At 38.0% G+C, this 27,019-nt stretch overlaps 1 protein-coding gene across 11 annotated transcripts in view; it reads left to right on the top strand.

Moving 5' to 3' along the window:
* Window positions 1-27,019, top strand: part of MDN1 (midasin AAA ATPase 1) — a 109,214-nt gene that overhangs the window by 66,626 nt on the left and 15,569 nt on the right. For 9 of the 11 annotated variants that reach the window (XR_014227773.1, XR_014227774.1, XM_082307862.1 and 6 more), the window contains 31 exons: window positions 1,046-1,172; window positions 2,142-2,312; window positions 2,459-2,673; window positions 2,774-3,155; window positions 3,360-3,469; window positions 4,614-5,310; window positions 6,348-6,509; window positions 7,338-7,611; window positions 8,609-8,844; window positions 9,424-9,519; window positions 9,772-9,866; window positions 10,583-10,707; window positions 11,866-12,012; window positions 12,297-12,406; window positions 12,854-12,927; window positions 13,117-13,312; window positions 14,842-15,001; window positions 15,171-15,317; window positions 17,208-17,334; window positions 18,269-18,374; window positions 19,470-19,585; window positions 20,875-21,354; window positions 22,283-22,509; window positions 22,875-23,021; window positions 23,248-23,420; window positions 23,794-23,955; window positions 24,089-24,230; window positions 24,458-24,595; window positions 25,567-25,739; window positions 25,974-26,117; window positions 26,820-26,955. Coding sequence is in view for 9 of the 11 variants with exons in the window: in XM_082307862.1 (XP_082163988.1) it covers window positions 1,046-1,172; window positions 2,142-2,312; window positions 2,459-2,673; window positions 2,774-3,155; window positions 3,360-3,469; window positions 4,614-5,310; window positions 6,348-6,509; window positions 7,338-7,611; window positions 8,609-8,844; window positions 9,424-9,519; window positions 9,772-9,866; window positions 10,583-10,707; window positions 11,866-12,012; window positions 12,297-12,406; window positions 12,854-12,927; window positions 13,117-13,312; window positions 14,842-15,001; window positions 15,171-15,317; window positions 17,208-17,334; window positions 18,269-18,374; window positions 19,470-19,585; window positions 20,875-21,354; window positions 22,283-22,509; window positions 22,875-23,021; window positions 23,248-23,420; window positions 23,794-23,955; window positions 24,089-24,230; window positions 24,458-24,595; window positions 25,567-25,739; window positions 25,974-26,117; window positions 26,820-26,955 (5,795 nt within the window). In the remaining 2 variants the exon portion in view is untranslated. Of the gene's footprint in view, window positions 1-1,045; window positions 1,173-2,141; window positions 2,313-2,458; window positions 2,674-2,773; window positions 3,156-3,359; window positions 3,470-4,613; window positions 5,311-6,347; window positions 6,510-7,337; window positions 7,612-8,608; window positions 8,845-9,423; window positions 9,520-9,771; window positions 9,867-10,582; window positions 10,708-11,865; window positions 12,013-12,296; window positions 12,407-12,853; window positions 12,928-13,116; window positions 13,313-14,841; window positions 15,002-15,170; window positions 15,318-17,207; window positions 17,335-18,268; window positions 18,375-19,469; window positions 19,586-20,874; window positions 21,355-22,282; window positions 22,510-22,874; window positions 23,022-23,247; window positions 23,421-23,793; window positions 23,956-24,088; window positions 24,231-24,457; window positions 24,596-25,564; window positions 25,740-25,973; window positions 26,118-26,819; window positions 26,956-27,019 lie in introns of those variants that run through there. The other 2 variants (XM_082307866.1, XM_082307864.1) reach the window with 2 other exon arrangements.

Below are 27,019 nucleotides of genomic sequence, written 5' to 3' on the forward strand. Positions count from 1 at the left end.
ATATGTAAGTATATGGCTGTGTGTATATGCATGTATATGTATGTGGTGCACACATGCTTATTTATGTTTATGTATATAAATGCATACCCCTTGTCTGCATGCAGAATTGCACTTGGACAGCTATAAAAATTATCAGCAAAGGGAGTAGTTTAGTGTTGTATTAAGGAAGTGGTTTTCTTCTTTTCTAACTTACTTTATTGATGCAAATATAGGAATGCTGATGTCCAAGCCCCTTGGAGTAAACACATTAGACTCCAGAAATTGCTTTATTAATGGTAGAATGGATTACAGGTGGAGGAAGACTAAAACCTTTTATGTAGTAAATGGTACATAGTATTTTCCATTCAGAAATACATAGTATTTGCCTGTTAATGAAATAGAAGAGTCCTTCCTATTAGGAATTAACATGAAGATATTTATCGCCATGTTGCTGGGGGCTACTGCAGAAAGACTGAATTAGTCCTGATGATGGAGAAAGTACACTAATATGCTTGCTTCCTTTTGTGTAAACTACACACATATACATGTAGTTTAAATTAACATTATTAATTTAAGAAGCATTAGTGTTGTTTTAAGGGGCCAAGTGTATTTATTTTTTTGATTGTTTTACCATTCCTTAAAAGAGAGCTCTTCATTTACAGATTTCAGTGAAAGTAATTTTTTTGTGCAATGAGACTCCTAGAATCACTGATTCACTCTTGAAAAAAGTTCTGATTTTCACAAGAACTATAAAGCTGGAAGACAGTTTATCTCCAAATGTTTTGTACGTTTTGCTGTACATGTAGCTTATAACTACAGCAGATTCCACTTCTTCCCCCTTTTGTTGTATTTAGTTTTTGCTGCCTTTGAAGGATGCAAGTGTTTTAAGTATTATTTGAGTGCTTGTTCTTCTCCAATGTTTAAAATGGTGTCATTTTAACCTTTCAGGGAGTCTTCGTTATTGTGACTTTGCCTGCTGTTCTCAATTTGTTTTACTATCCAAATGATTTATTTCATGTGCCCTGCTTAAGCATTACTTAGGTTGTATTTCTTTTACCTGCTACAGGGAGAACTGCAGTCAAGAACTAAGCATGCGTTCAGATCTCATTCAGCTTATAGCTTTTTCCCTGAAGTTGACACCAGCTGCTTCTCACCAGCTATCTGGACTGTGGCACTTGTTACACCTTAATGAAGTAAGAACAAGTTTTAGCTTAATTAATCTTTCAGAAGTTTTCAACAAACTCTTCAAAATAGGTATATCTCTATAAGATTTTTGACATGCAGTTTTTCTACCTGTGCCTAACAATAATTGTTCCTTCTTCTAATAAGAAAGGTTATTAACTGTGAGCCTGCAAAAAGCATAATTAAAGCAAAATGTTAAAACTTAAATAAAACACAATGAAGTCTTAAATAACGTAGTACGAAACTAGATCATGCAGAACTATTGTTCCATTCATCCATTTGTGACCTAATGGAAAACAGGAAATTGATTGAATGGCAGGTGCCAGCCTGGTTGTATCTATGTATTGTAAGTAATTTTATACTGAAAAATACTTACCTCTGTTCCTGTGCCTCTGAAGTTGTGTTGGTTGGGATTTTTTGGGGGTTTTGTTGTTGTTGGTGGTGGTGGTTTGTTTGGTTTTTGGTTTTTTTTTTTTTTCTTTAGGTCTGTGTTGCAAATCAAATTAGACCGTTATTTGATGCATTTTCTGTAGAGCATTTAGTATGTCAGAGAAATTCTGATCGGTTAATATTTAGCTATGATACAGTGTTCCCACAAAGCTCAGTAAACCAGCAAGTTCACTTTAAATACTTTGGAGCAGAATATTGGATAGCTTTGTCTGTTTCATGCTTATGCAACCTCACGTATCATAACAAAAGATTGCACAGCCATAGACTAGAGGCCATATTCTGACAACTTGCTCTGTAAACATACTGCATATTCTACAGACAGAAGGAGGCAGTGTAGACCTCAAAGTGTACTGGTTTCGTTGAGAAGAGATGCAAGCAAACGCTATGTGAATCTGAAAAGGATCTTGAGGAATAACTTGTACTATCCTTACTGAAAAACAGTGTCATACTCCTCTTTTTTGTGTGTGCGTGCTTGATTCTTTTGCTCCCTGTGAATTATTCTCAGCTCTAGATTTCTTTTCTCTCCTTAGATATTCCCTGAAGCAATGTCTATTCTGTCATCTCAACTAGTTAATGCTGCATTAGCGTCTTTTTGGAACAGTACTTTCACCACAGACCCAGACTACTGGTTGACTTGGAGGCCACTACCTGTAACAGAGGAAAATAACTTTTCTAAATCCCGTATAAACTGTTCTATGAAGGTTTGTATCTTCTGACCTAATAAAAAAACTAAGCTGAATACTATTTTATTAAATAATCCAACAGCTTTCTAAAGCAATACTGTAAGTTCTAGCATAGTCAGTGCAAATTACATCTGAACAATCTAACTCTTAATCTCTTAATTTAGGGCCCAGGTATTTTGACCCGAGCCGTTTTCTCAAAGTGCTTCTTTGAAATTCTAACTAGCAGCAGCAAGACAAACCAGTGGGATGTGAGTGGGCTTCCTGTTCTGTCATCATCCCACATGACACTGGGAGAATGGATGGAGAGAGCACAGCAGCTTCACGAAGTCAGCACGGCACTGTGGACCAACCTGGCTGTCTCTTCAATAGCAGATTTTAGGTATTAAGATCTCTCTTCCATATATATGTTACTTAAATCAGGCATGTTACAGTAAAGTTTGGTGACCCTGTGTAAACTTTTTTCATTGCTTTGCCTGCAGATACACAGATGCTAGACTACAAGGAATAATGCTAGGCAGACAACTCTCTGCCCTGGTAGATCTGGTTCCAATGGACCTTCAGGAAGAATTTTTGGAGTGCTGTGAGAAGCTTTACCTCAAGGATCCTGTTGCATATGAGTACCTTCTCAAGACACTTAAAAGCATCACTGATCAGGAGTTACTTCCTAAAGAATTCCTGTTTCTCCTGCTCACTTGCTTGCAGCAGTTCTTTGGGGAAGGGCTTAAGGAGTTACCAGAGACAGCTTGGCGAGGAAGCCTCTGGGTGAATATTGGTTTGGTGCAGATCCAGGTGTGGCTTCCGCAGACCAGGTTTGATCCGGCTGTTAAAAGAGAATACAAGCTCAAGTATGCAAAAGAAGAGGTGAGTGTGGAGCTGAGTTGGCTTTTACCTCTGTGATGTATAAAATCAACGCAAAGGAGTTTGGCTTGGGTGTTCTTGGGCAAATCTTTGGTCATGATTTTTAAACTATACAGTTAGAACTTCTTTTAATGTCCAGGAAGATGATGTATCTACTTGGTTACCAAAACCAGAACCTCAGAGAATGGTTTATTCTTCCCTTTTTAGTTATACCAGCTGGAGTGTGAATGGAAAACAAATGATTTCTCATCGCAGCTGCATACAGGAAAAAGTATTGAAGATGAAGCAGTCAGCAACTACATTCATCCCCATCTCAGGTAACATCTCAGGCACTTAACTCTTCTCTTTTAGATTGGAAATTTCATCTTTGGATGCTCAGGCTCCAAAGCTTTTCTCCGCAGCTTTACAATTTCTGGGTGGTTCTGTAGAAATGAGGGTTGCTGACTTGAAAGTACCAATTTGCATGTTGAGGTGGTAAAGAAAAATACAGAAGCTGTTCTGTTTACTTGCAGTGACTAGGGAATTGTCTGTACACACTTTGTACTGCTGTAAATACAACAATTAAAGCAGTGGCCTTCATATCTTGATAAAACTGAAGCTATGCCCAGAAGTGAAAATAAAGCCACACATCTAAATTATGGTAGTTGCATTACAATGTGACAATGTTATCAACAAACCAAAATGAGATAGAATGTGTATCGATCAGTGTAACTCTTCAAGGCCTCGATGGAAGCCAGTGCTATTCTGCAGAGCTCTTGGACTGATTTGTACTGAATAGAAATCTCCAGATGTGTATTTTAGCAGCAGCCTTTGCCCAGGGTGCTGTGGATGTACCCCATAGGGTACACTGTTGATATTCAGAATTGGTAGCCATTGTGGTTTTGCTGGGGGTTTTTTGTTGGTGGTTTGTTTTTGGTTTTTTGGGGGGTTTTTTTTGTTTGTTTTTTTTTTTTTTTTAATCTGAGGAACTAGAGGAGGAAATTTTAAGTGAACAGACATTTCTCATTTGTGCAGATTTCCAGGCATTCTTATACATGGAGATAAAAACTGGGTATTATTCATGATTTTCCACTATTAATGGAAGTTTTCAATTTCATTATTATACATGTAGAGGATCTGATAGTTCTATGCTGTTGCTTAAAGAGAACAATAGTCATTGAAAGCAAGTTCTGAATGGCTGAGTTTTACCAATTGCTTCCAGTAATACTATTTTTTCCTTTAATCCTCACAGAGCTGTCAGTTAGCAAGCAAAAAAGTAATTGAAGGGGAGTAGGCAGGAAGAGAAGTACATGTGCATGCTATACAGGTGTTGCTTCTTCATTTTTTTCCTTATTTGCTGTTTCATACAGCAGAATATTTCTTATTAATCTTTTTATATATCTGTTTTGTTAGATATATATGAACATGTTTATATGAAATATCTTTATATGTCTAAAACTGGTCAATGTTATTTCTTAACAGACTGTTGCATGAAAGAATGCAAAGGTTGAAGGAGCAAATAAGCAGCCTTTCCAGAAAAAAGGCCTTCAGGCCTCCAGCTCCCACCTATGATTGCTTATACCAGGAGGCTCACCAGTACATCAACAGCATAGCACGGGTTTCTTCAGTCCAAGATCTTTTAGCCCGCCTTCTGCAGTTCCTCCGTGGGGAAAGACCTAAATCACTCCAGGCAATACAAAACGTGTTAAATGAAGAAGCATCTTGGCAACAATCACACCATCAGTTTAGAAAACACCTGGCAGAGGAGTATGCTGTATTCCCTGATGCCATTATTCCACTGCAAGCTGCCATCTTGCAGTTGCAACATGGCATGCGATTAGTGGCTTCTGAAGTTTATACAGTGCTCAAAAGTTTTGTGCGTCGAACTGATCTGACCAACCTCCTCACTTCTTTGTTGATGTTTCCTTCTGTTGGCTGTGCCTTCCCCACTTACTTTGCTCGTGCAGAAATTTTATGCTCGGTGAATTCAGTTGAGGTCCTTCATGGACTCAAAAAGTTTTCTCTGAAGCACTCTGAAGGAGAATCTGAGGGAGCAGAGCAGCCTTGCCCAACTCTGGAACAGCTCCTAGTGAATGCTTTGTTGCATCTTCGATGCCATGTACTATCCAGAGGAGAGATGGACCAGAAATCTCTGCAGCTTTTTAGACATCTGTGTCAGGTAACATCTGAATGCCAGTGGCCAAGTTTCTTGCGCTGAACTACCTTGTCCCTAGTACAAGACAGACATGGATCTGTTAAAGCGGGTTGAGAGGAGGGCCACAAAAATTACCAGAGGGCTGGAACACCCCTCTTGTAAAGAAAGGCTGACAGAGTTGGGGTTGTTCAGCGTCGAGATGAGAAGGCTCCATGGAGACCTTATTGTGGCTTCTCAGTATATAAAGACAGCTTATAAGGATGGAAGGAGACTTTTTACTAAGGCTTGTAGTGATAGGACAAGGCACAATGGTTTTAAACTGAAAGAGGGTAGATTTAGACTGGACATAAAGAAGACATTTTTTACAATGATGGTGGTGAGACACTGGAACAGGTTGCCCAGAGAAGTTGTGGATGCCTCATCCCTGAAAGTGTTCAAAGCCAGGTTGGATGGGGCTTTGAGTAACCTGGTCTAGTGGAAGATGTCCCTGCCCATGGCAGAGGGGTTGGACTAGATGATCTCTGGGCGTCCGTTCCAACCCAAGCCGTTCTCTGGTTCTGCCTTGATAATTGTCAGTATAATGTTCTTAAACTTTTCTTCCTTCCCCGCCCCCAACTGATAAAAGATAATTTTAACGTAATCTAAAATATTGGATTAACTTGTTGGGATTTATCAAGACATAAAATCATAGCCTGTAATGGTTACCACAGATTTTACTTATTAAAAAAACAAACAAACAAACAAACAAACAAAAACACACACCAAAAAAAAAAAAAATCAATATCAAACTCTCGACAGAGTTTCTTTATAAAATGGTTGAGAAAGGAGACCAGAACTTGGCCCAGCACTCTGTTGCATACTGTTTTCTGTGCGTTTCCCTCATTGGTTTGTTGAGAGGGCAATTTACCAATCTTCCTTCAGGTTACATGGCTTTGATTTATACTGTTGTAGACTATAGAGGAGGAGAGAGTCAAACAAGATAGTTGCTGCCTCTCTGATGAAATATGAGGTGATTTTAAACATTAACTTGTGTAAAAGCATGCTGCTTTGTGTTTCCCTAGGCAATTATAAATGAATGGGATGAACAGGAACGCCGTGCCCAAGAGCAGGAGGCAATGGAACAGAGTCTGTACAGATACAGAAGTAAAAGTCATGGGAAAGGACGGAGTGAGGAAGAGGAGGAAGAAGAAGAATTTAGGAGGAGATTTCCCCTTCATGAAAAGGTAGCAACTGTAATGAAACACAAAACTTATGTCTGAAGTAGCTCCTGAAAAGGCATGCTGTAAGTAAAATGAGATGAGGAATGAAGCAGTTTTTCCTTCAGCCAAAAGAAAAATTTGCGGTAGATTTTGATAGAAAGGTATTAAGTACTGTGCTTTTAGTTTATTTTCCCTTCTGCTTGTAGAAAGTTTTTGGAATTGACTTCTGGACTTGAACTGTACTGTGGTTCAGCTTGAATAATCCCAAGTTACTGAATGGCAATATCATTAGTTATTTGTTGTAAAATTCTGGAGTTCGATTCATTTAGCAAGTAAGGTCTGCTGAGGTTTAATTACCTCTGAAGAAGGCTAATCTCCTTGATTAAATAAAGCTGTGATATTTTTTCAAATTTAACTGGTCTGCATTACTGAACGATTTTTGAAGTGTCTTCAGCGAGCAATGTTGTGCAGTACGGAAATCCACAAGACCATCATGCGTGTCAGTGTGTTGTTGGGATGTAATAGTTCAGATCTTCAAGCACCCAAACAGTGTTGAGGTAGTTTATCAGCAGATAAGACTGCTTTTTCTGAAAGAGGTTTAGCTGGCAGCAGCTCAGGGCTCACTGTACTGCACTCTCGCCTGCTATGGTTATGGCCCTTAATTGTTCTATTCACCTGTGTTCTGTTCGGGACTGACATCTGAGCTGTGAGGTAGGCCGTCTATCTATATAGTGCCAGCTCCAAGTCATTAGCACGTTGTCACAATGCCAAAAAGTGCAAAAAGGGTGGTAAGGAGGGGAGGCATTAAAGGAAGAAATTATAATTGGCCTTTGATTATCATGTAATTTGCAGGACTTTGAAGATATCACAGCTCAGGCAAGCCTAGAAGAAAAAATGGAAACTGAAGATCCATTGGAGGACCAGCTGGAAGTTGATAGAGCCCTTTTGTCCAAGAGCTCTATGCAAACAGTAATGATGGTTCATCAACAGTTGTGCTTAAACTTTGCTCGATCCCTGTGGTATCACCAGAGTCCGCCTTCTCAGCAAGCCAAACATTATTTCAGTACATTTATTTCCTGCTATCAGACTGGTGCATGCCTGGTGTCGCAATTCTATCCTTTAATTGGTAAGATTGCTAGCAATATTTCAGATGTGCGGGTTTAGCTTTGTAATGATTTGTTTCAAATGAATCGTCTTGCAGGTCAAGAAGGAGACCTATTGTGGGGAAAATGCACAAGTATCAATTTTCTTTTTCCAAAGAATTTGCCTTATGTTCAGAATTGTCTTGGTGGAATGCTTTGATTTTTTTATTCTTTTATGGTTTGTTTGGTTTGGGTTTTTTTTTTTTTCACTCTTCCATTTCTTAATATATAAGACCAACACAGTTTAAGAATAAACTGAACCTACTCTATTAAGTGAAATTTTAATCGCTTGCATCTGCATAATCCTGTGGAAGACAATGCACTTGCAGAAATTTCCCAGAATTAAAATTTGCAATTAAGCTCATAAAAGAATTGCTTTAAATGGACCTTCTATAATTTAAAAAAAAAAAAAAAAAAAGTGTTGGCTGTTGGTTTGTTTTTGGTTTTTTTTAAACCCTGAATTTTGGCACACTTGATGTGTAAATCGTTATAACAATGTGCGAGACCTCACAGTCATCACCTCTCAAAGGAGATCTATGCTTGAGTTCTGATCTAACAAATGTATACAGGGCTGCTGTTTCTACAGTAACTTATTTTTGTGTTCATACCGAAGGTGTAATATATCTGAATTTTTTGTGTGTCAGATTACTTTTTCATGGAGCCTTGTTACTAATTTTGTAGTAAATAGCTCCGTGATGCGGGTTTATGCACAGAGGAACTGTGGTCTTCTGACAGGATCACAGCCCACCTTTAGGATGCTGATTTTACTTTTATATGAAAATTTGATAAAACAGAGGATGTAAACTTTAAGTATGTCTCTTTTCTTACATACTCCCATCTCATTGCTGATGTGTGGCATATTCTTATATCCTTGTAATACAAAACATGCTAAGGCTCGGGATACAGGAAAAAAACCTTTTTCTATTTAACTGAAAAAAGAATTCATAGCATGTGTGATGTCTTCCTTTTTTTGTTTCCTAGGTACTGAAATGAATGATAGTCTTTTGGGAAGCCAACTTCTAGTTAGCACTCTTCTTCACAATACCTTTTTTGAGGAATTAACTTCAGATCTTGTGCTGCAGCAAGATGGCCCATATGACTTTTACCAACATCCTAATATTCAGCAAGTCCGACAGTGCCAACCTGTACTTGATAATTTTGCTAAAGAAGTAAATAGGTTACTGCAGGAATGGCCGGAGCATCCAGTACTTGTGCAGGTAAAGACACCTCAACAAATGTTTGGGAAAAACTGGAGCGTTTTAGAATTGCATTTGTGTGTAAATATGTGTATAGATATGCATAGACATGTGCATGCATACACTTGCCTAGATGTCTGTATTACTTATGCAGATGTTCTGAAGTCATACCTGTTTCTTTGTAAGAGGTATTAGGTATTATTAGGTATTATTCTATTTTAGTTGTGACATGTTAAGTGGTATTCACTGCCTACTCTGATCTTACAGCTTTAAGCAATCTTCAACCTGCCATACCCCAAAGATTCTTGAGGTCTTTTGCTGTTTGAGCTCCTGTTTTTTCCCCAAAATGCTTTCTTTCATAGTGCTTTAAAATGGATATCTTTGGTCCCATGTATGGGTCCTGCGTGGCCCTGAGGTTATATTAACACAGTAATTCAAAATCCATTGGAACTCTTTGCATTAGGTCATTTGTACTTCTTTCCTCAAGTGCATTGGCCTTCACTGAACTACTAGTGAGCTTATACTACAACAAGGAAGCAGCTTAAAATAAAAAAAGATCAGTTGCTATAGGTTGAATGCTTGGTTTTTTTTATTCTGCAGCTGTTAGTTGTGATGGACAGAATCCGGAGTTTTCCACTCTCTTGTCCTCTCTCGAAGTTCCTGAATGGCTTGGAAATTCTTCTTGCAAAGGCACAGGTAAGAAAAGAGCTAAGGGAAACTTTTATTTTCTCTTTTATGTTTCCTTATTTGTATTGGTACCATGATAAAAACAACTGAAAGCTGTCTGCTTGCCAGGATTTGGGGAAGTGAACTTGCTCCATGTTGGAGGTTTAAGGGGTAGGAACATAACCCACAGTACTGCATGAGTCTTGCCATGCAAAGACTAATTTTTGGCTTTGTATAAAGGGGAATTTATTTTTTTTATTTTTTTTATTTTTTTTTCCCCAGGACTGGGAGGAGAACGCTAGTCGAGCTTTGTCCTTGCGAAAACATCTTGATTCGGTCACGCAACTGATTATTCAGTGGCGTAGATTGGAGTTGAAGTAAGAACTGTCCTTCCCTACTGCTCTTTCTTAGATACTGTAAGCTTCCGTCTCTGTACGGAGACACATTCCAATGGAGAATTGCCTTAATCATGGAACGTGCTTCTCTGTGTGTGTCCCCTAGTAACGATGTGGGGGAAAAAAACCCGAAGTAGCAGCTGTACTTGCTCAGAATGAGCATGTCCAGCCCATGGTGACCCTATGTATATGCCTCAGGAGGAGTAGAAGCAGGACAGACAACTACAGTACTTCATCCTAATATTTTCCCAGGGTTCTGCTGTTTTCTTCCTAGGGTTTACTGAGCCTGCAGTGTTTTGTCTGTTTAACAAGCCCCATTAAATTTTCCTTAAAATTATTGTCTAATCTCCTGTCAAGACCATGTGAAACTTTTATATCCACAGTATGCCATGATCAGGAATTCCACAAGTCTACCTCAAGTTTTGTGAAAAGAAATTTTTGAACATGGCTCTGACTGGTTTTGTTTTACCGTCCCTAGTTCCCGCATTTCTTCTCTCGTATTTAATAATAGTGACAAAGCAGTGATCCTCAAGAGTCGATTGTGTATACTAAGCATATGTGCAGATTATTGCATCCTGTAAAACTTTCCTTTAGTTTAGTAGAAACAGAGAATAAAGTTTGTGTTGTTTTGAAGCCCAAACTACTCACAATATTTTTGCTTTCTTTTTTACTTCTCTCCTCTTCCTTATTGTTTCCAGTTGCTGGTCAGTAAGTTTGGACAACATTATGAAGCAGCATGTAGAGAAATCCACAAAGCACTGGTTCTCTATCTATCAGATGGTTGAGAAGTATGTTCAAGAACAGACAGAGGCAAACACAGAAGGTAAGTGCTGTCCTTATATGAATTTGCGATGCGGCTCCAGCAATTGCTAAGGATGCATAATTAAGGTCCTAAATGCCAGAGTCTGACAATGCATTTTCAGGTGTAGTTCTTGTCCCTTTTGCCCTACAATAAATTCCATGACTGTGTAGGGTCTTCCATATAGAGTGAACTTCACGTGGTATTTATGTCTGGAACCACCTGTCTCTCTCATACGGCCAACATTGTAGGTGGTGTAAAGAAAAAAAACCTGTCTGTAAAAAGCATCTGAAAGAAAGCAGAACTGTGGCAACTGTATGTCATGCACATATAAACATTCCAAACAGATTTGGAGGGTAGGAGGCAGCCTCCATTTGCAGCTGGAAAAGGCACCTCATTTTTTTAACTTCACAAAGCATAGTTTGTATCCCAGCTGAACTGCTTTTAACATTCTGTATAAAGCCTAAAGAATTCTCACAGTAAGTATGCTTTGGTACATACTGTTCTTAGCAAATCTGTGTGCAGGTGTTCACGTTACATAAAATAGGGGAAAGACTATAGCTCTCGGTCTCTTGCCTCCCCAAAATTTAATCAAAGTGTAAAGATGAAAGTAGCATCCTCTGGCATGAGCCAGGATTCTTCCAATCTCATGACTAATTAATACCTTAACTGATGAGCTTCAGATCCTTGGGTTATTTTACATCTCCAAGTGGACAGCATGTTGTCTTCCACAGGTAATGCTCTAAAGACACTGTATTCTCTACCAGATTCTTCTAAGATGTACTTCTGTCTTCATGATTTTGAGGAGTTAAGGAACTGGCATTGGCTAATTAGTAATTAGTATGGCTCATCATAACAAAAAAGGCAGCCATTCATTCATAAAGAATAGCAAGTATTCTTTAAATACTTGATTCATGCTGAAATTGGACATGTAGCTGGCCTCCTTGGTCACTATTTTACTGCTCATCCTGTCTCCTTTCTTCCAGTGTGGTGTTTGTTGTTTTTTATTATTATTAAATTAGAATTCTTACCCCTATGCCCCTTTCCTATTTTGTTTTGAACCTTTCCTAATAGAGACTTGATGTTTAGTTGGAAGTTTACAAAGAGCAGACAATTTTCATGAAGAGTTTGTTTGTTTGTTTTTTTCCCCCTTTCCTTCTGAATTTCTGGTCCAATGTTCAGAAACTGAGCAAATGGAACTGAAAATGCTCGTCAACACGTTACAAGCTTTCATTGAAGGATCCACGCTGGGAGAGTTTCATGCACGACTTCAAGCACTACTGGTTTTTCACTGCCATGTCTTGCTGATGCCTCAAGTAGCAGAAAAGGGTAAGTTTTTAGTATTACATGTGTTGAGTCTTCTTTATTACAACCTGACCATCAGGTATTCAAGACTTTCCAAACAAATCACTAAGCTTATAAATACAACACAAGCCTGTGCTGCTGTTTTTCCTGTTTTCATGAAGAATACTGTTGGTCAGTTTACCCCATCTTTTGGTGTTGCTAAGCTTTGTGATTACAAAAAAAAAAAACACGGGATGCATTTCTCCTCTTCTCCTCTACTGAAGAATATCCTGTTTTAAAAGAAGCTTGTTATTGTCTGTCCCTTCTAGACATTCTGTGCAGCATCCTGTGGAATCTATACAATTATTATAAGCAGTTTTCAGAGTGTGTTGAGGCCAGAATCACTGAGCTTCGTCAGCCTATAGAAAAGGAACTTAAGGTAAAAAGAAACTTTGCTCCGACAATATACTGATCTAATCAAAGGAACAGTGAAGCAGATATTACTTGAATTTGTATATAATAGCCTACTCTTGGCTACTGAAATCCCTGCTATGCTTCACATTTTCTTTGGCAAGAATTTATTTTTGAGGTGGGGGTTGGTTGAAGACTTTAATGTTTGGTCAGTCCCATTTCACCATGGAGGTTTCTACCCAGTAATGAAGCTCCTTTGGATTTCACAACATTTGGCTATGCAGCAGTTTTAGCGTAAACACATACATTAATAGAATAAGATGCCTATGCAATAATTTGCTCACTTACTAAAATGTCTTGTATTTTAAGACTGCCAGGTGATCATAACTGATCAGCTTTAAAGATCATCTTTTATATGCAAATACTTCATTGCATTCATATAAGTAATCTCACTGATTATTTATTTTCCTGATAGGAATTTGTGAAAATTTCGAAGTGGAATGATGTCAGCTTCTGGGCTATAAAACAATCAGTTGAAAAAATACGCAGGTAACTCAGAGCTTGGAATTAAGCTCCATATTTGGAACCTTTCTTCCAGATGATTTCTCTATGATGTTAAATTTGAATGGAAGAATGTTTCTTCTGCTTGTAACGCAGTGGAAACATTTATTTCCAGCAGCTGAGAGATTTCCAGGATTATAAAACCCACTAACATTTTTACTTTCCTTTGGTAATTAGGACCCTCTTTAAATTCATGAAGAAGTTTGAAGTTGTTCTGGATGAGCCATGTCGGCCTGCCTTGGTGGAAATTGGTAAAGAAGAGCAGCTGGACTGCTTGCAAAAGCAGGAAGAATCTGAGAACAAAGAGACCAAAGTTCAGAGGCTAAACAACCTATTAAGAAAAAGTCTGTCTGCTAGAACAGATGTTGCCAAGGTGACTGTATTCTTTTTTTTCTAAGCGTGAGAAGGATATTTTCTCTGTTCTCATCTATATGTTGCTTTGCACTGATTTATGCAGAAAAATCTTATGTAAGTGTCAAATCTGTTGAATATATCATCAACTTTTTGGTCTTACTTGTGTTTGGTGTTATGAAACACTGCAGATGGGTGGGAATGCAGCATGGAAAGACAAGACTGTTCTGTATATTTGGCACAATACCTATGCTCTAATTTAGAGATGATAGCAGTTACACATTTCATCTCCAAGTTGCTGCATATTGTCTGCAGCAATTTGTTACTTCCCTACTAGTGCAGTAATATCGTCTGGGAGTTGAAATTATTATTACCCATTTTTTTCCTAAACAAGGACCCAGAGAAATGATCATGTAGCTGTAGGATTTGTGCATATGTAAGCTTTGATTAAATATAAAATTACTTTGAGCTTGAATCCTGGTAGGGGAATGCACTATATTGTCACACGTTTGCTGTCGGCTGACAGCTTGGATACTGTGAACACTTGCCTTGGACTGGCTGATATGTGGTAAATCCTACTCCACGGTGCCACGGTTCAGTGCGTCTCAATTAAGTTGTCCAGCTCAGAGAAGAAGTCAAGTAACTTTCTTCCTGAAACAGATTCCTATTCACATCCATTAGTTTTTATTAATAAGATGCAGGGAGACAATTGTAACTCATCAGAATTTGGGGCTGAGTAGGAAATGATCAGTTACTCTCAGCTTCCAAGGCTTTGTTCAGTTTCTTCAGACCAGGAGGGTGGCTGATCTTGCTCTTGTCCTGTGATAGTCAGGAGGGTAGAGTGAAGAGGCAGAAATCTGATGCAAATCTAATGCGTTTCGTTGTGGGTTTGGTTTGGTGGGTGGTTGGTTTGTTTGTTTGCGAGCCTGTTACTGATAGATAGCAGGGTTGTTGGTTTCGCTTGTTGCAGTTTCATGTTGTCTTCATTCCTTAAACAAGATGCATGCAAACTTAAATTGAACAAACCCTAGGGATTAGCTTTGGACATGCTGGGGGATTACTTCTGTTATTTAATAATTTCTATTTGTGTATTGGTTTTGTTGTTCTTTAGCAGTGCAATTAAATTTGTGTCTAGTGGAAAGTAAGTGATGGTATTCTTATCTAATGCCCGGAGAGCATTAGTGATTTAGGTTGATGTGCCTTTGAGCTTGGAAGGCTGAGGAAGCTGACCTGAAGCAGTGACAACCTCTATGAAAGAGGTCATGACAAACACCTAAGAGAGGTCATGACAAACACCTAAGAGAGTAGGATCATAGCATCTTCCATTTGTTTGGCTGTTTTCAAAACTAATGTATGCCTGGCGTGCATATGTTGTGATTTTCCTCAAGTGTGGGTGCCGAACTGTTCAAAGGATCACGTGGGCATGTTTTGGGGTTTCAGATGAATGCAAAATTTAGCCCTTGTTTTTGCAGCGATTTACTCTTAATGGTCAAATAAGACAGCTTTGACTATGTGTGTATAACTGGACTGTTTCTTTCATTTTTTTCTCAGAGGGCACTCCCAGAAGAATGTCAGGATGGCATCACATTTCATACAGAATCTCTTCAGTATCGTCTGCCTAAGCTTACTAAAAAAATGAAGAAAATGTGCACAACAGTTACAGAAAATAATTCATTCTTAAGTCTGGTGGAAAATCTTGACGAGTTCACAGGTTAAGTGTTCTTGTGATTTCCATACCATAATTGACCTCTGTAACATAAATGGAACAAATCAGGAAAAAGTGTAGATATATAGTTCCCTTCCCAGATTGTCTTCCCATGGCTGCTTTGTGTATGTTCAACTTTCACATCTCTTACCTTTCCCTGCTGTCTTCTATACAGGTGGTATCATTGTTTCTGTAGTTGAACTGCAAAATCTAACATTTGATCAGACAGCAGATAAGGAGAAGCAGAAATCGGAGGCAAAGCATATTCAGATGCAAAAGCAACGGGCTTTGTCAGATCTCTTCAAAAGCCTTGCTAAAACAGGTGAGCTTTGACTAAAAATGTGCTTGGTTTAAAAGTGCAAGGTTCTTAAGCATTTTACTAATTTTGCCAATACATCTAAACCCACCATAATACTATGTTCTTGAAGTCATTGACGTGGAAGCATTTAAGTCTCTCTTCACCTGTTGACTATGAGGCCGGGTGTGTTAGCCCTTTCAAATACCTTCTGTTCTTCTTACCTTCCATTAGATGTGCAACAGTAGCTTTTCTGAAGCAGAAATCTACTTTATCTCCAGTCAGAAATCACTGCCCAGCTTTCAGAAACAAGAGAAGCTCATTATCTTGTATCCATTCTCTGATCCAAACTGAAATTAAGTTAGCTCATTAGAATGAGAGCCCATCCCTTGATTGACAGACTGGCAGAGACCAGATTGGCAGAGGTGTGGTTGGATCATGGAGACTGAATGGTCTGTTGATGGGAATGGTTGGAGGCACCCTGTTCAGCAGCCCAGTCTCCATTGCTCCCCTTGCTAGTCGTAAGGTAAAGGACCTACCCAAACTATTAATTGTTGCCTTTTCCGTTGGCGTTACGTTAAATTAATTATTCATCAACTTAGTCACTGAGCAGTTTAGAAACCAGCAGAAGTAAGCAGTTGTCTTAAATAAACAGCCATCTGACAGCATTCTGCTAAGTCATAGGCAGAAGTAGAAATTAATGTAACTTTACCTATTTTTTTCTTCGTTTTTGAGGAGTTTAGTGTTTTGGTGCTTCTCTTGGAAGCCATAGCTTCTGGCCTGCAGTGATCCCAAGAACCTCTCAAAAAAAAAAAAAAAAAAAAAAATTCTGTTTCTCATGGTTGCAGAAAAAAGCTTGGAAACATGAAGTTAAGGGTTCCAAGAAGGCATGATTTTGATAACAAAAAAGTGTTACAACACTTGGAAAGTAAATGACAACAAAAACATCCTAAATGCTTTCTGGCTGGTGGGAAGAAGCTTCAGTTGTAGTTTGTTTGTAATTTATGCTACTTAAATGAGTTGATGTGTGTACTGAGTAAATAGTTCCCAGAAGATTAAGGTCCTTTTGTATTCGGATGACTGCAAACACAGGTGAACCTAAGTGGGAGGTTTCCAGCACATACACTTTTTCTGTTCAGCATTTTTTGCACCCACTGGTGCCAAGGGAATATCTGCCATTGCTGCCTTGTGAAGTTTGTGCTCGAGGAATGGTGTACTGTGATGATTTAATTAACATATAGGATTTGAATTATTTACTGGGCTCTGTTTCTGATTTCAGGTGACACCTTTACCTTCCTCATTGATCATCCTTTTCATGTCTTAAAAATAAAGTGATGATCCCTAACTCAGCTTTCTTAAAGGACCAGGAGCAGTGAAAAGTGTTGCTCTTAAGACTTGTTCTCCATTTTGTTTGGAAAAATGGCAACATAACCTGAATAGCTAATGAGTATTTCTTACAGGCTCTGCTTACCTTCAGGATGCTTTGAAAGGAGTGTTTGAATTGGATTGAGAGAAATGAGCACATTTAATCCAGTTTTAAAAATAGCTAAAGTAACAGCCTTAAGACTGAGTTTTAAAAGTACATAGCTGTAACTTTCTCAGACTGTAGCCTGCCTTACAGGTTCAAGGCTTTTTGTTTTTTCTCTTGGCTACTGCCACAAACCTCCTTTATACACACAGGTCTGTTTGTCTTATTTCAGCTGTCTTCTTCAGCTATGTTCAGCTGAAGATAGCTAAGCTACTATGTGTTCTTACATTACAAAACTTGCAGCATGTTCAAAGACTTGTCAAAATCAGACAACATCAGGAAAAAAACTACATCAGAAGATTTTATATCTTAATACCAACTGTATAAGTGACATCTTTCACATAAAAGAATGAAGGCATAAAAGGATGTGTGTTCAAATGTCATTCCAGGTTTGTCATACCGGAAAGGTCTGTCTTGGTCCCGTTCAAAAGACTATCATGAAATACTCTACCTACGTCCTCTGGACTTGCGTAGTGCATTAAGTGTAGTAAATTGTACACATGAACTGGATGCCACGTATGTACACAGTATTTCTAACCCTTAGATTGTATGAATTGCAGCTATAATATATAGAATTTATTATATGTGGATTTAGACTGGAATTTCTGGACTGTAATTAATTTAGGATTTTACATATTTTTTTCCCTTCTTCCCATTGCTTCTCAGTTTGAAAATCCTATACGTACTGTACTGGCACGTACAACTGAGCGAGGGTTTTGTTTGTTTTCTAATTTGCACTTTTGACAACTCTACCCTCAGTGTCAGTTTCTGTGAATTAGATTTCAGTTAGCCCTCCACCATCCAGCTTTGCCTGGGGTGCTTTGCTAGCATCATATTGAAATGTAGGCTGCTAATGATTTTACTAAAGTTGATATGTAATTTACAGGGATGACTTAATTGTTTTGTCTTCATTGAATAATGGGATATTTCAGGAGAAAATACATAGACTTCCAAGTGGGCATTTTTGGGAAAACTTACCTAGAGGAAAGATGTTCTTTCAGATGTTTCTTTGTTGTTTTTCTGGCAGCAAGTGATTTTTGTCATTGAGACATGTTTGTTATTGTCCTTCTCAGATGTAAGGGTTTCGTTTATAATATCTTTCATCAAGGGCAAAATAAAGGCTTCCCTATCAAGCTGGATTTAGCTGCATGGGGGGAAGTAAGAAAAAAAAAAAAAAAAAAAATCAGTATTTAGGTGTTAAATGATATTCAAAGATAGAGATTTGGCTGCTATTGCTTAGGGTTTCCTTAGAGTTTATTTTAAAAATTAAATGTCTTCTGAAGACTAGAATACTTGTGGAGAAAATTAAGATTTACAAGATCAATTCATTTGCAAAATAACAAATTGTAAGCAAATTTGTTAGGTTGAAGAGCTGACCTGGTAGTTCCAGGGTGCTGAGGTACTGAAATTATAGAGTATTCTAATATCAGACTTTTTTGTGCTCTATCAGGTTGCTGACAGAGATTTCTTCAGCCTGGGATGGATGCCAGAAGTACTTCTATCGGTCACTTGCACGCCACTCTAGACTTCAGACAGCATTGTTAGCACCTGCCAAGGTAAAAATACCAAAGTAAAAACAGAATCCTACTTCTGTTAGCTTTATTTTACCAGCTTGGACTGAAATTTTCTAGTAGTAAAAAGGTGATGTGAGATAATGCTATGTTTTGTAATACAATACAAAATATGATATTTTGGGACCAATCATTAAATGCAGCGTTTTAAAACTTGTTGTTTTATGAATAAACAATATCAGTTTAGTGAACTAAGTTAATGATCTGTTCAATGTACAGTATCTTTCATCCCAACAGATCCCAAATCGCTACTTTTTGTGCATGAAGGAACTCCTGAAATGCTGAATCAAAACTTGTTAGGAAAACAAAACCAGGATTAGTTGCTGCTCATGAGAAAAATCGGTTGAGATAGATAATTGGCCATAACTGGAGCCTGTGTTTTAACACAAAAAGTGCAGATATATTTCTTTGCTTAAAAATTGGTCAAAAATCAGTAGAAGGAACAAATGAGCTCTGCCGAATCAGTACCAGTTTTCCAGTATTCCAGGAAAAAGGGATCTCTTCCTCTCACTATGCTTCACCCCTTGTTCTACAACATGATCTTGTCAAACGTCACAGCTGATAATGGACATAAATAATGGAACATAGCTGTGATCAGTTTTTCTCTGTGCTGTGAACATTTATTCTATGCTTTAAAATGGGATCCCTTCTAATGAAAGGCGTGAAAGTAATTGTCAGTGGATCTGATAAAATGAATTGTGGCAGTGGTTTTAGCAATGGTCATGAATGTAAAAATTTAGGCTGGTATTTCTTTAGCTTTTAGTCATCATTTATGTAAGGTAGCTTTATTATTGGAATTAAATTCCTGATAAGAATTGCTGCAGTGGTGTGCAATTTAATATGACTGTTGTTACAGAAGCTACTTGGAAATCAAATTTGTATGCAGGATATATGGTAGATGCAGAAAAATGAAGATGGGAAAACTGTAATAATGATAATTTTTGTCATCATTTTAAGACTTGTTCAATTAAACTGTAACCTTTCAACCTCAGTGAAATGAAATGGAGGCACAGAGAATGTTGTTGGCTGCTTATTCATCAAACTGTTCCCTCCCACTTCTTCTGTATCTGTTTTCTTTAGGATATTGGACTAGGTAGCATTGAACGATGCAAAGGGTTCACTGCACACCTCATGCAGGTGCTTGTCAGACAGAGACGATCTCTTACGGCATTGACAGAACAGTGGATCTTACTGAGGTATTTGCATTTTCCAAAGTTTAAATGTTGGCAAGGAGTTTGACAGTAAGCAATTCAGTTCAGAAAGATGGAAAATAAGGTAGAAGAAAATAAAATTCTAACCTTGCGTCCCCATTTCTCTCCTCCCCTCAATTAAGCCTAGATAGAAAAGATTTGGGGGGAGGTAAGGAGGAAAAAAAAAAAAAAAAAAAAGGTGTTCGATGTTGTTTATCCTGTCCTTGCAGCCAGTATTTTGGAATCAAAATAATTTGGGAAAACAAGTTAGGCATACATGAAGACCGTGAAATAATTACTGTAGTTAATTACACAGTTAAACCACTTAAACCTATAGATTGTTAAATCTCTCTCATTTGGTATTGGCCTAAGTTAATTTTGGCTACGTTCAACTTGTTGGTTTGATCTGGAGCAAATAAATGGTCTGGGTGGCGTTTTGAGCCAAAATGAAAAAACCTCAGTAGCTTACAAAGAAAAATTCTAGAAAGGTGGGAGATACTAGATCTTGTGTCAAAACTGTAAAAGGAAAAGTGTATAGGAAATTTTTGTTACTTGATGTGATTTTTTTTTTTCCCACTCTGTTGCTTGACTTATCAGTTTCACTGCAAACTCCACTGTTCTTCTGCATATATGTGCTCCTCACTAATGTAATCCATAAAACTTTTTGAAGTTAGGTCAGGAGTTATTTCCTTTGTACAGGGAAGGAAATCTAGACTGGAGATTACTTGTACAAAATTTATGTATTAACTCTAGGAAACTTGGAAAAACAAACAGAAAAACCCCCAACAAAACAAACAAAAGCCCAAAACACAAACTCCTCAACTTTACAGTTGCAGGAATAGTAAAACTGCTAAGACACTTACCTGTATTGCTGTGACTTTCATTGCAAATCAGATTAATCATTTGTTATGAGCTGACTGTTACCCAGCACTTCAGAGAATGAAGGTGTGTTAGAATCTAATTTGCTTTTATAATGGAGGAAAAAGAACAATATTTGAGTATCAGGCCAGGAGTTTAAGGATTGTTTGAAAAGATGGCGTAGATTCTGAGAAATCTCACAAAGCCCTGTTTTCAGGATAACTCAAACATATATGCAATGGAGAGAAAAATTCACTAGTTAAACGAAACTTTTATTTAAAAAAATGTCATTTTATTTTTTCCAGAAAAAGTTTGACTTCCAGTGAGTCCATATTATCTAGGTCTTCTATGAATTTAGTCTGAAGGTTGAGCTTTTAAAAGGGAAGTATAACATAGAACTCAGTGATTGTAACTTTTCCTTCTTTCTTCTTAACTAGGAACCTCCTGAGTTGTATACAAGAGATGGATTCTAGGTTGACTGCTGACAGAGAATATAATGTAGCATTTCCTCCTCAAGGCAGTATTCAACACTGGACTGACAAACTGCAGCAACTTTCCATGCAGTGCGTGATGGTTCTTGAGGAGCTGTCTTGGTTTATACAATGCTGCCCAAAAGAAGAGTTAACGAAGTGCAGTGACAATGAAAGGACAGATGTCAAAGCAAACATTTCTCCGAGTTCAGAACCTGAAATGGGAAATGTTTTTACAGGAATACCTGACCTAATTCCCTCAGAGCTAAAATACTTATCTCCAGTAACAACTGAGCAACTGCCTCCTGGATGCAGGATGCGAAACAAGGATCAGTTATGGCTGCAGCTAGCTACACAATTGACTGCAATGCTGGCAAATGTGAAGGCAATGAAAGCAGAAGTGGACAAAATAAGACAACAGTCACGTGAGACCTTGTTTTATTCCTGGTGAGTTCTACACGTACCAGTCTTATGAAGAGTGGCTGAGGGAACTGGGGTTGTTTAGCCTGGAGAAAAGGAGCCTCAGGGGAGACCTTATCGCTCTCTACAACTACCTGAAAGGAGGTCGGTCTCTTCTCCCAAGTAGCAAGTGATAGGACAAGAGGAAACAGCTTCAAGTTGCGCCAGAGGAGGTTTAGATTGGATATTAGGAAAAATTTCTTCACTGAAAAGGCTGTCAAGCACTGGACCAGGCTGCCCAGGGACGTGGTTGAGTCCTCATCCCTGGAGGTGTTTAAAAGATGTGTAGATGTGGTGCTTAGGGACATGGTTTAGTGGTGGACTTGGCAGTGCTAGGTTACAGGTTGGACTTGATGACCTTAAAGGTCTTTTCCAACCTACACAATTCTATGAAATAGAATCTCTGTATGTTTTATGTTCATATAAGATGTGTGAAATAATCTTGAAAATGTTTGCCTATGCATACCTTGAAAAGTGCTCTTGAAGCTTGTTTCTGTTGATTTTTCTTGCAAAATGCAGTGCCTGGCTTTTTAAACAGATGTATGTGTCTTCTCCCACTCCCCTGACAAGTCAGAAAAAAAGTGGTCTGTCTCAGCTTCTCAGTTTGTCTTTGGTCTCCTGAGATTTCATCCCCATATCTCCTTAGTCAATGAAGTTAATTTCAAATGTCAATTTAATGAAGAAATTTTTGTTTCTAAAAGAAATCTATAGCATAATAATAATAATAATCCTCTCATTTCCTCTCCACTTGAAGCAATGTGAGTGTAAGTGGCACATCTGCTTGTTGTCATACTTTTTATTTAATAAGTTCAAGATGGAGATCAGCTGCCCCCCCTCATCCGTGCCTCAAGAAAAGGTTTAATCTTAAATTGAACTGTTTGTTCTTCTTTCAGTATTATGGTATTTCTTGTTGCAGGAGAGATTTTGAAGTTTGTACATCAGCTGTGAATTGTTTGCTTGAAGTCTCAGCTCAGTTACAAGGCGTAGAGTCCCTGTTTCTTCCAAATGGGGAAGACGGGCAAGCTGCAAATCAGATGGCCCTAATCAAGAGCCTGAAGTATATACAAGAAGTAGTTAATAACACATCTGCAGATTTCACAGCCTGGAGAACACAGCTTCTGGCTTCCATGTCAAATTGCAGTGGTAAGGACAATTCTTCTCTGCCCATTTTGTAATTTAGATAAAGATATAAGAATTCGTTAGTTTGGTTATTGCAGAAGATGGCTCCATGTTCATTTGGATATCCAGAAACACTTGATGAAATTCAAACTTGCAAAATTTAGTCCAGACTAAATTTGTGCAGTAATATTTCCCCCTGCCCCCCGCTTAGTCACTGTTGATGACAGATCTTACACCATGGTTGTAGGTTAGGATTAGCAAGGAGATTTTAGTAGAACTATGTAGTAAAAATTACGTGGTGCTTATCATGCTCCTTGCGTAGGGGAAACGTAGTAACTTGTAATTTTAATCTGTTTCTATGTAAAACTGCCTGTGTTACGGTTCAAAAGGAAATCAACCATCAGATGAAGAGTTTGTGGAGCACTTCTCAGCAAAAGTGGAAACTGTTATCCGTGTTGTTCTATATGCCATCCAGTGTTTGGTAGAGAGAAAACAGGAAGATGGAAAAGAGGAAGAAAAATCTCCAGAGGAAAATGGTAAGTTTGTTAATTTACTTAAGGAGGGGGAAGAGAGTTTAAACTATACAAACCTAAAAATTCCTTAAATTGTGTGTCTAGTGGAGGTACCAACACACAAGGAAATTACCATTTTCATTGAAGTTGTCTATTTAAACAGGTAGGATGGATATTTCTATATTGCTTGCTATAACATTTTTAGAATGTCTGACTTGATTTCCATATTTTTTATGTATTTCAAACAAAGAAGATGCTGCCTCATTTGATGTGATTAAAGCAGGACATATAACTAAGCTTTTGGATGAAGATCTATCTGCTGATTTGGATTCTTTGCATGTGCAGAAAGCAATTTTAGCTGTTTCAGAACTCCTGGAGAACTTGAAAGCTTACGGGGAAGATTACACTTCAGATAAACATAAGGTAAAATTGTTCTTCTCAAGAGTTTTTGGCTTAAGGGTCTCAAAAGATTTGGAATTGCAAACTTTGGTGGTTAAACGTGCATTGCTTCTTATTGTCCAATACCTTAGAACTAGAAGCCTGTGAGAAATTATGGCCAAATACAGGCACTCTTCTGTAGTGCAAAAGCCAGATGTTCCTTTAATAAGAAGGAAAAGTTTTAGTTTTCGTGAAAATCTAGAAAAAGCTCCAGAAACTTCAGAAATTGTGTTTGAACTCGCCTACTGATATTTCTGGTTTGAGCATCTGTTTTCGTCTCTATCATCACCCTCTCTGAGTTGCATCTCAGTATGTACATAATCATGTTTGACAGCTGTTCTTTGGTTTTTAACTGCAGTTCTTCAACCAGTCCTGCTATTTGCTGGTGCGTCTAAAGCCCATGCTCTGCAAGTATTCAGACCTTATCCTGTTCTACCTCACTGTTTCACTGGCATCTCACAGGAGTACTGGAAAATTGCTTTCTGTTCTAACTAGCATTTTTACAGAGCTTGCCCAAAAGGTAAGTTACTAGAGATAACACTGGATATGTGGTGAGCATATATCTAATGTATACAAAAATCTTAAGTAGAAACTAAGCTGAAAGATGTACTTACTAATACAGAAAGTTTTGAGGTTTCTGTTTGCCTTTGTAGGGGTTTTGTCTGCCAAAAGAATTACTTGAAGATGAAGCTGGAGAGGGAGCAACACAGTTTCATGATTACGAGGATGGTGGTATTGGAGATGGGGAAGGCAAGAAGGACGTGAGCGACAAAATAGAAAGTGAAGATCAGGCAAGTGTTTGGGGTTGTTCTTGTTTAATTCAAGTAAAAATGAAAAAGCCCTTGAAATCCGTGTTGTGGATGTTTCAGGTAAAAGAAACATGAAGTTACTTTCAGTCTGCTGTTTAGGTTGGCTTTTATCTTTGCATATAAGCTTATAAATATTGTTGTGGTACTTTAAGTAAGCTTTAACATATAGGCAAGATCCATTGTAATTTTTGGCTTTACCAATAATTCAGATAGAAGACAGTTTTCAAAAGGGTGAAGAGAAGGAGAAAGAGGATCAAGATTCTAAACCAGACATTGAAGGAGAAGACAATGCAATTGAAATGTCAGAAGACTTTGAAGGAAAAATGCATGATGGAGAACAGGAGAAAAAAGGTTTGGTCCTTCCACTATGGCAAACTTACAAGAAATGTTATAGATCAGTCCAGTAATGGTTGATACTTTTATGTAATTAAGCATATACTGAAAAGTCAGTGTTCAACAACAGAGTAGTGCCATTTTGTATATGAATACTAAGAAGCATTAATATGAATGCTAAGAAGCGTACAAAGAAAATACTGCCTGTCTTCTTTCACCGTTTTGGAATGAAGGGAGATGATTCTTTCTTCCTGTTGTGAGCTGACCTATAGATGCAGTTTAAAGTTAGTCACTGACTTTGTGGAGCTGTTGAAGATCAACAGAATACTTGGGAATATGACTGTAGTTAACTTCCAAATGTCGTTAATGAAGCTGTTGCTAACTTTTAAGCAATGAAAAGAATTTAACTTTACCTTTTTAAAATGGAAAAAATAGCAAGATTTGGTGCATTCATTCAAGTTGCTGCTCACCCAAAAGGTAGCAGTTCTTCACTTTAAAGGGTAACAGCATGACCATCTGAAACTAATGTGGCTTATAAATTACAGTAGTGTTAATCTACTTTCAAATCTCTGACAAAATGCCAAGAATAAGTTCATCTGCACAAGAAGGGAAATTCCCAAACTAATAAACAGATTAAATTGAATGGACCTTCCTCCTCCCAGTAATGCCATAATGTTTTGAAAACGGAGGATGGAGAAAGTAAGGAATAGAGAATTTAAATCATCCAAGTTTTGCACCTGGGACTTGTTAGTCTGAGGGAGAGAATGCTCTGTGTGTGTCCGTATGTCCAAGAGAACCCTCTGAACCACATAATTAGGAACCTGCTCTTCTGGGTGTTAGCGCCTGTGTGTCTTTTTCTGCATCTCTCAATTAACTGCATAGGGTAATGAAATTAAGGTGCTAAGTATGACTGCTTGTCTGTTTCTGAAGTTAACAAAAAAGGTAGTTTTATCTCTTCTGTATTGAAATACATTCTGAACTGTACACAGAAAATGATGAAAATTCAGATGAAGAGGAAGAGCTGGATAAGCAGATGGGAAACCTTGATAATGCTGAAGCTGATGATAAACTGGATGAGAGGCTCTGGGGGGATGAAGACGAAGATGATGATGATGAAGATGCCAGTAGTAAAACAGAAGAAACTGGACCAGGAATGGATGAGGTAAAGAGAAAAGGGGTGGGAAGAAGAATATCAAAGGTATTAAACTCTGTTAACTTGATGTGACCTACACCATGAACTCCCTTGCATAGCTCTTGGTCTTGGAAAGGGATAATTAGAGTATATCACAAGTTATTTAGTGTTGTCGTCTTTTTCTGTAAGAGATGATGTCTTATCACTCAGACTTTGAGAAGCAGGTAGCATAATTGAGTGTCTTTTGAATTTGTTGGTTAATAGGAGGATTCAGAGCTCGTTGCAAAAGATGACAATTTTGGCACAGGAAACAAGGATAATAAAAAACAGCCTCCCAAGGATGAGGAAAATGAGCAACAAGAAGAGGACAGTGGAAACAAAGAGAAAATCCATGAACAAATTGATGAGGTAAAAATTATTTGGACTAGAGTATCTTGCTGTTAAACCGTATCCTGTTGCTCACATCATGTGTTTCTGAGAATTGGAAATGCTCTTTATTTAATAGTGAAGTGCACTGGAAAAAGTTAGTTCATTTCAGAGCTAAAAATAAGCCATATTGTATCCATTATAATACACGTATATTTTCTGATCCGTAATCCAGATAGAATTTTTGTTTGCACTAACCTGAACTTGTAATGGCTGCCAAAACAGGCTTTACACTGAATTGATGTTTTCATGGACAAAGCTTGAAAGTTCTTGTTCTGTTGTGTTTAGCAACAGAAACATCTTAAGTCAGTGGGACTCATCCCAAGAATCTGTATACAGTATGCTTGAAGATTCTGCATAGTATGCAGGAATCCATTTACCATCTGCAAGAGCGCAGATTCTGTTCAGAATCTTTCAGCTAGGAAAACTGGATGCTGAACACAAAACATGCTGTTTTGAAGAAGTAACAATTTATGTAAATGCATTTGCCAAAATTAATCTTTTTCTGCTATTTATACATAAGGATGTGTACCATTGGAAATTAATTTTTAACTGATCAGAATGTAATATTGTATCCAGTATTTATGTGTCCTAGAGAATTCAATAGTATCTTATTTCTCATCTTTGCCTTTCCTCCCACTTATTACATACCTGTTCCCCCCTCCCACCCCCTTTTGCTGACAGCGTGAGTATGATGAGAATGAAGTAGATCCTTATCATGGCCAGCAAGAAAAGCAGCCTGAAGTTGAACCTTTGGACCTTCCTGATAATTTGAACCTGGAGAATGATGAGAAGAGTGATGAAGGGGAAGAGGACGAAGGTACAGCTGAAAATCTCTCTATAGATTCCCAGATGAAAGCCAAATGGAAATTGGGAGGAACTGT

Source organism: Platalea leucorodia (genome assembly GCF_965183815.1).
Source record: "Platalea leucorodia genome assembly, chromosome: 3".
NCBI lineage: Eukaryota > Metazoa > Chordata > Aves > Pelecaniformes > Threskiornithidae > Platalea > Platalea leucorodia.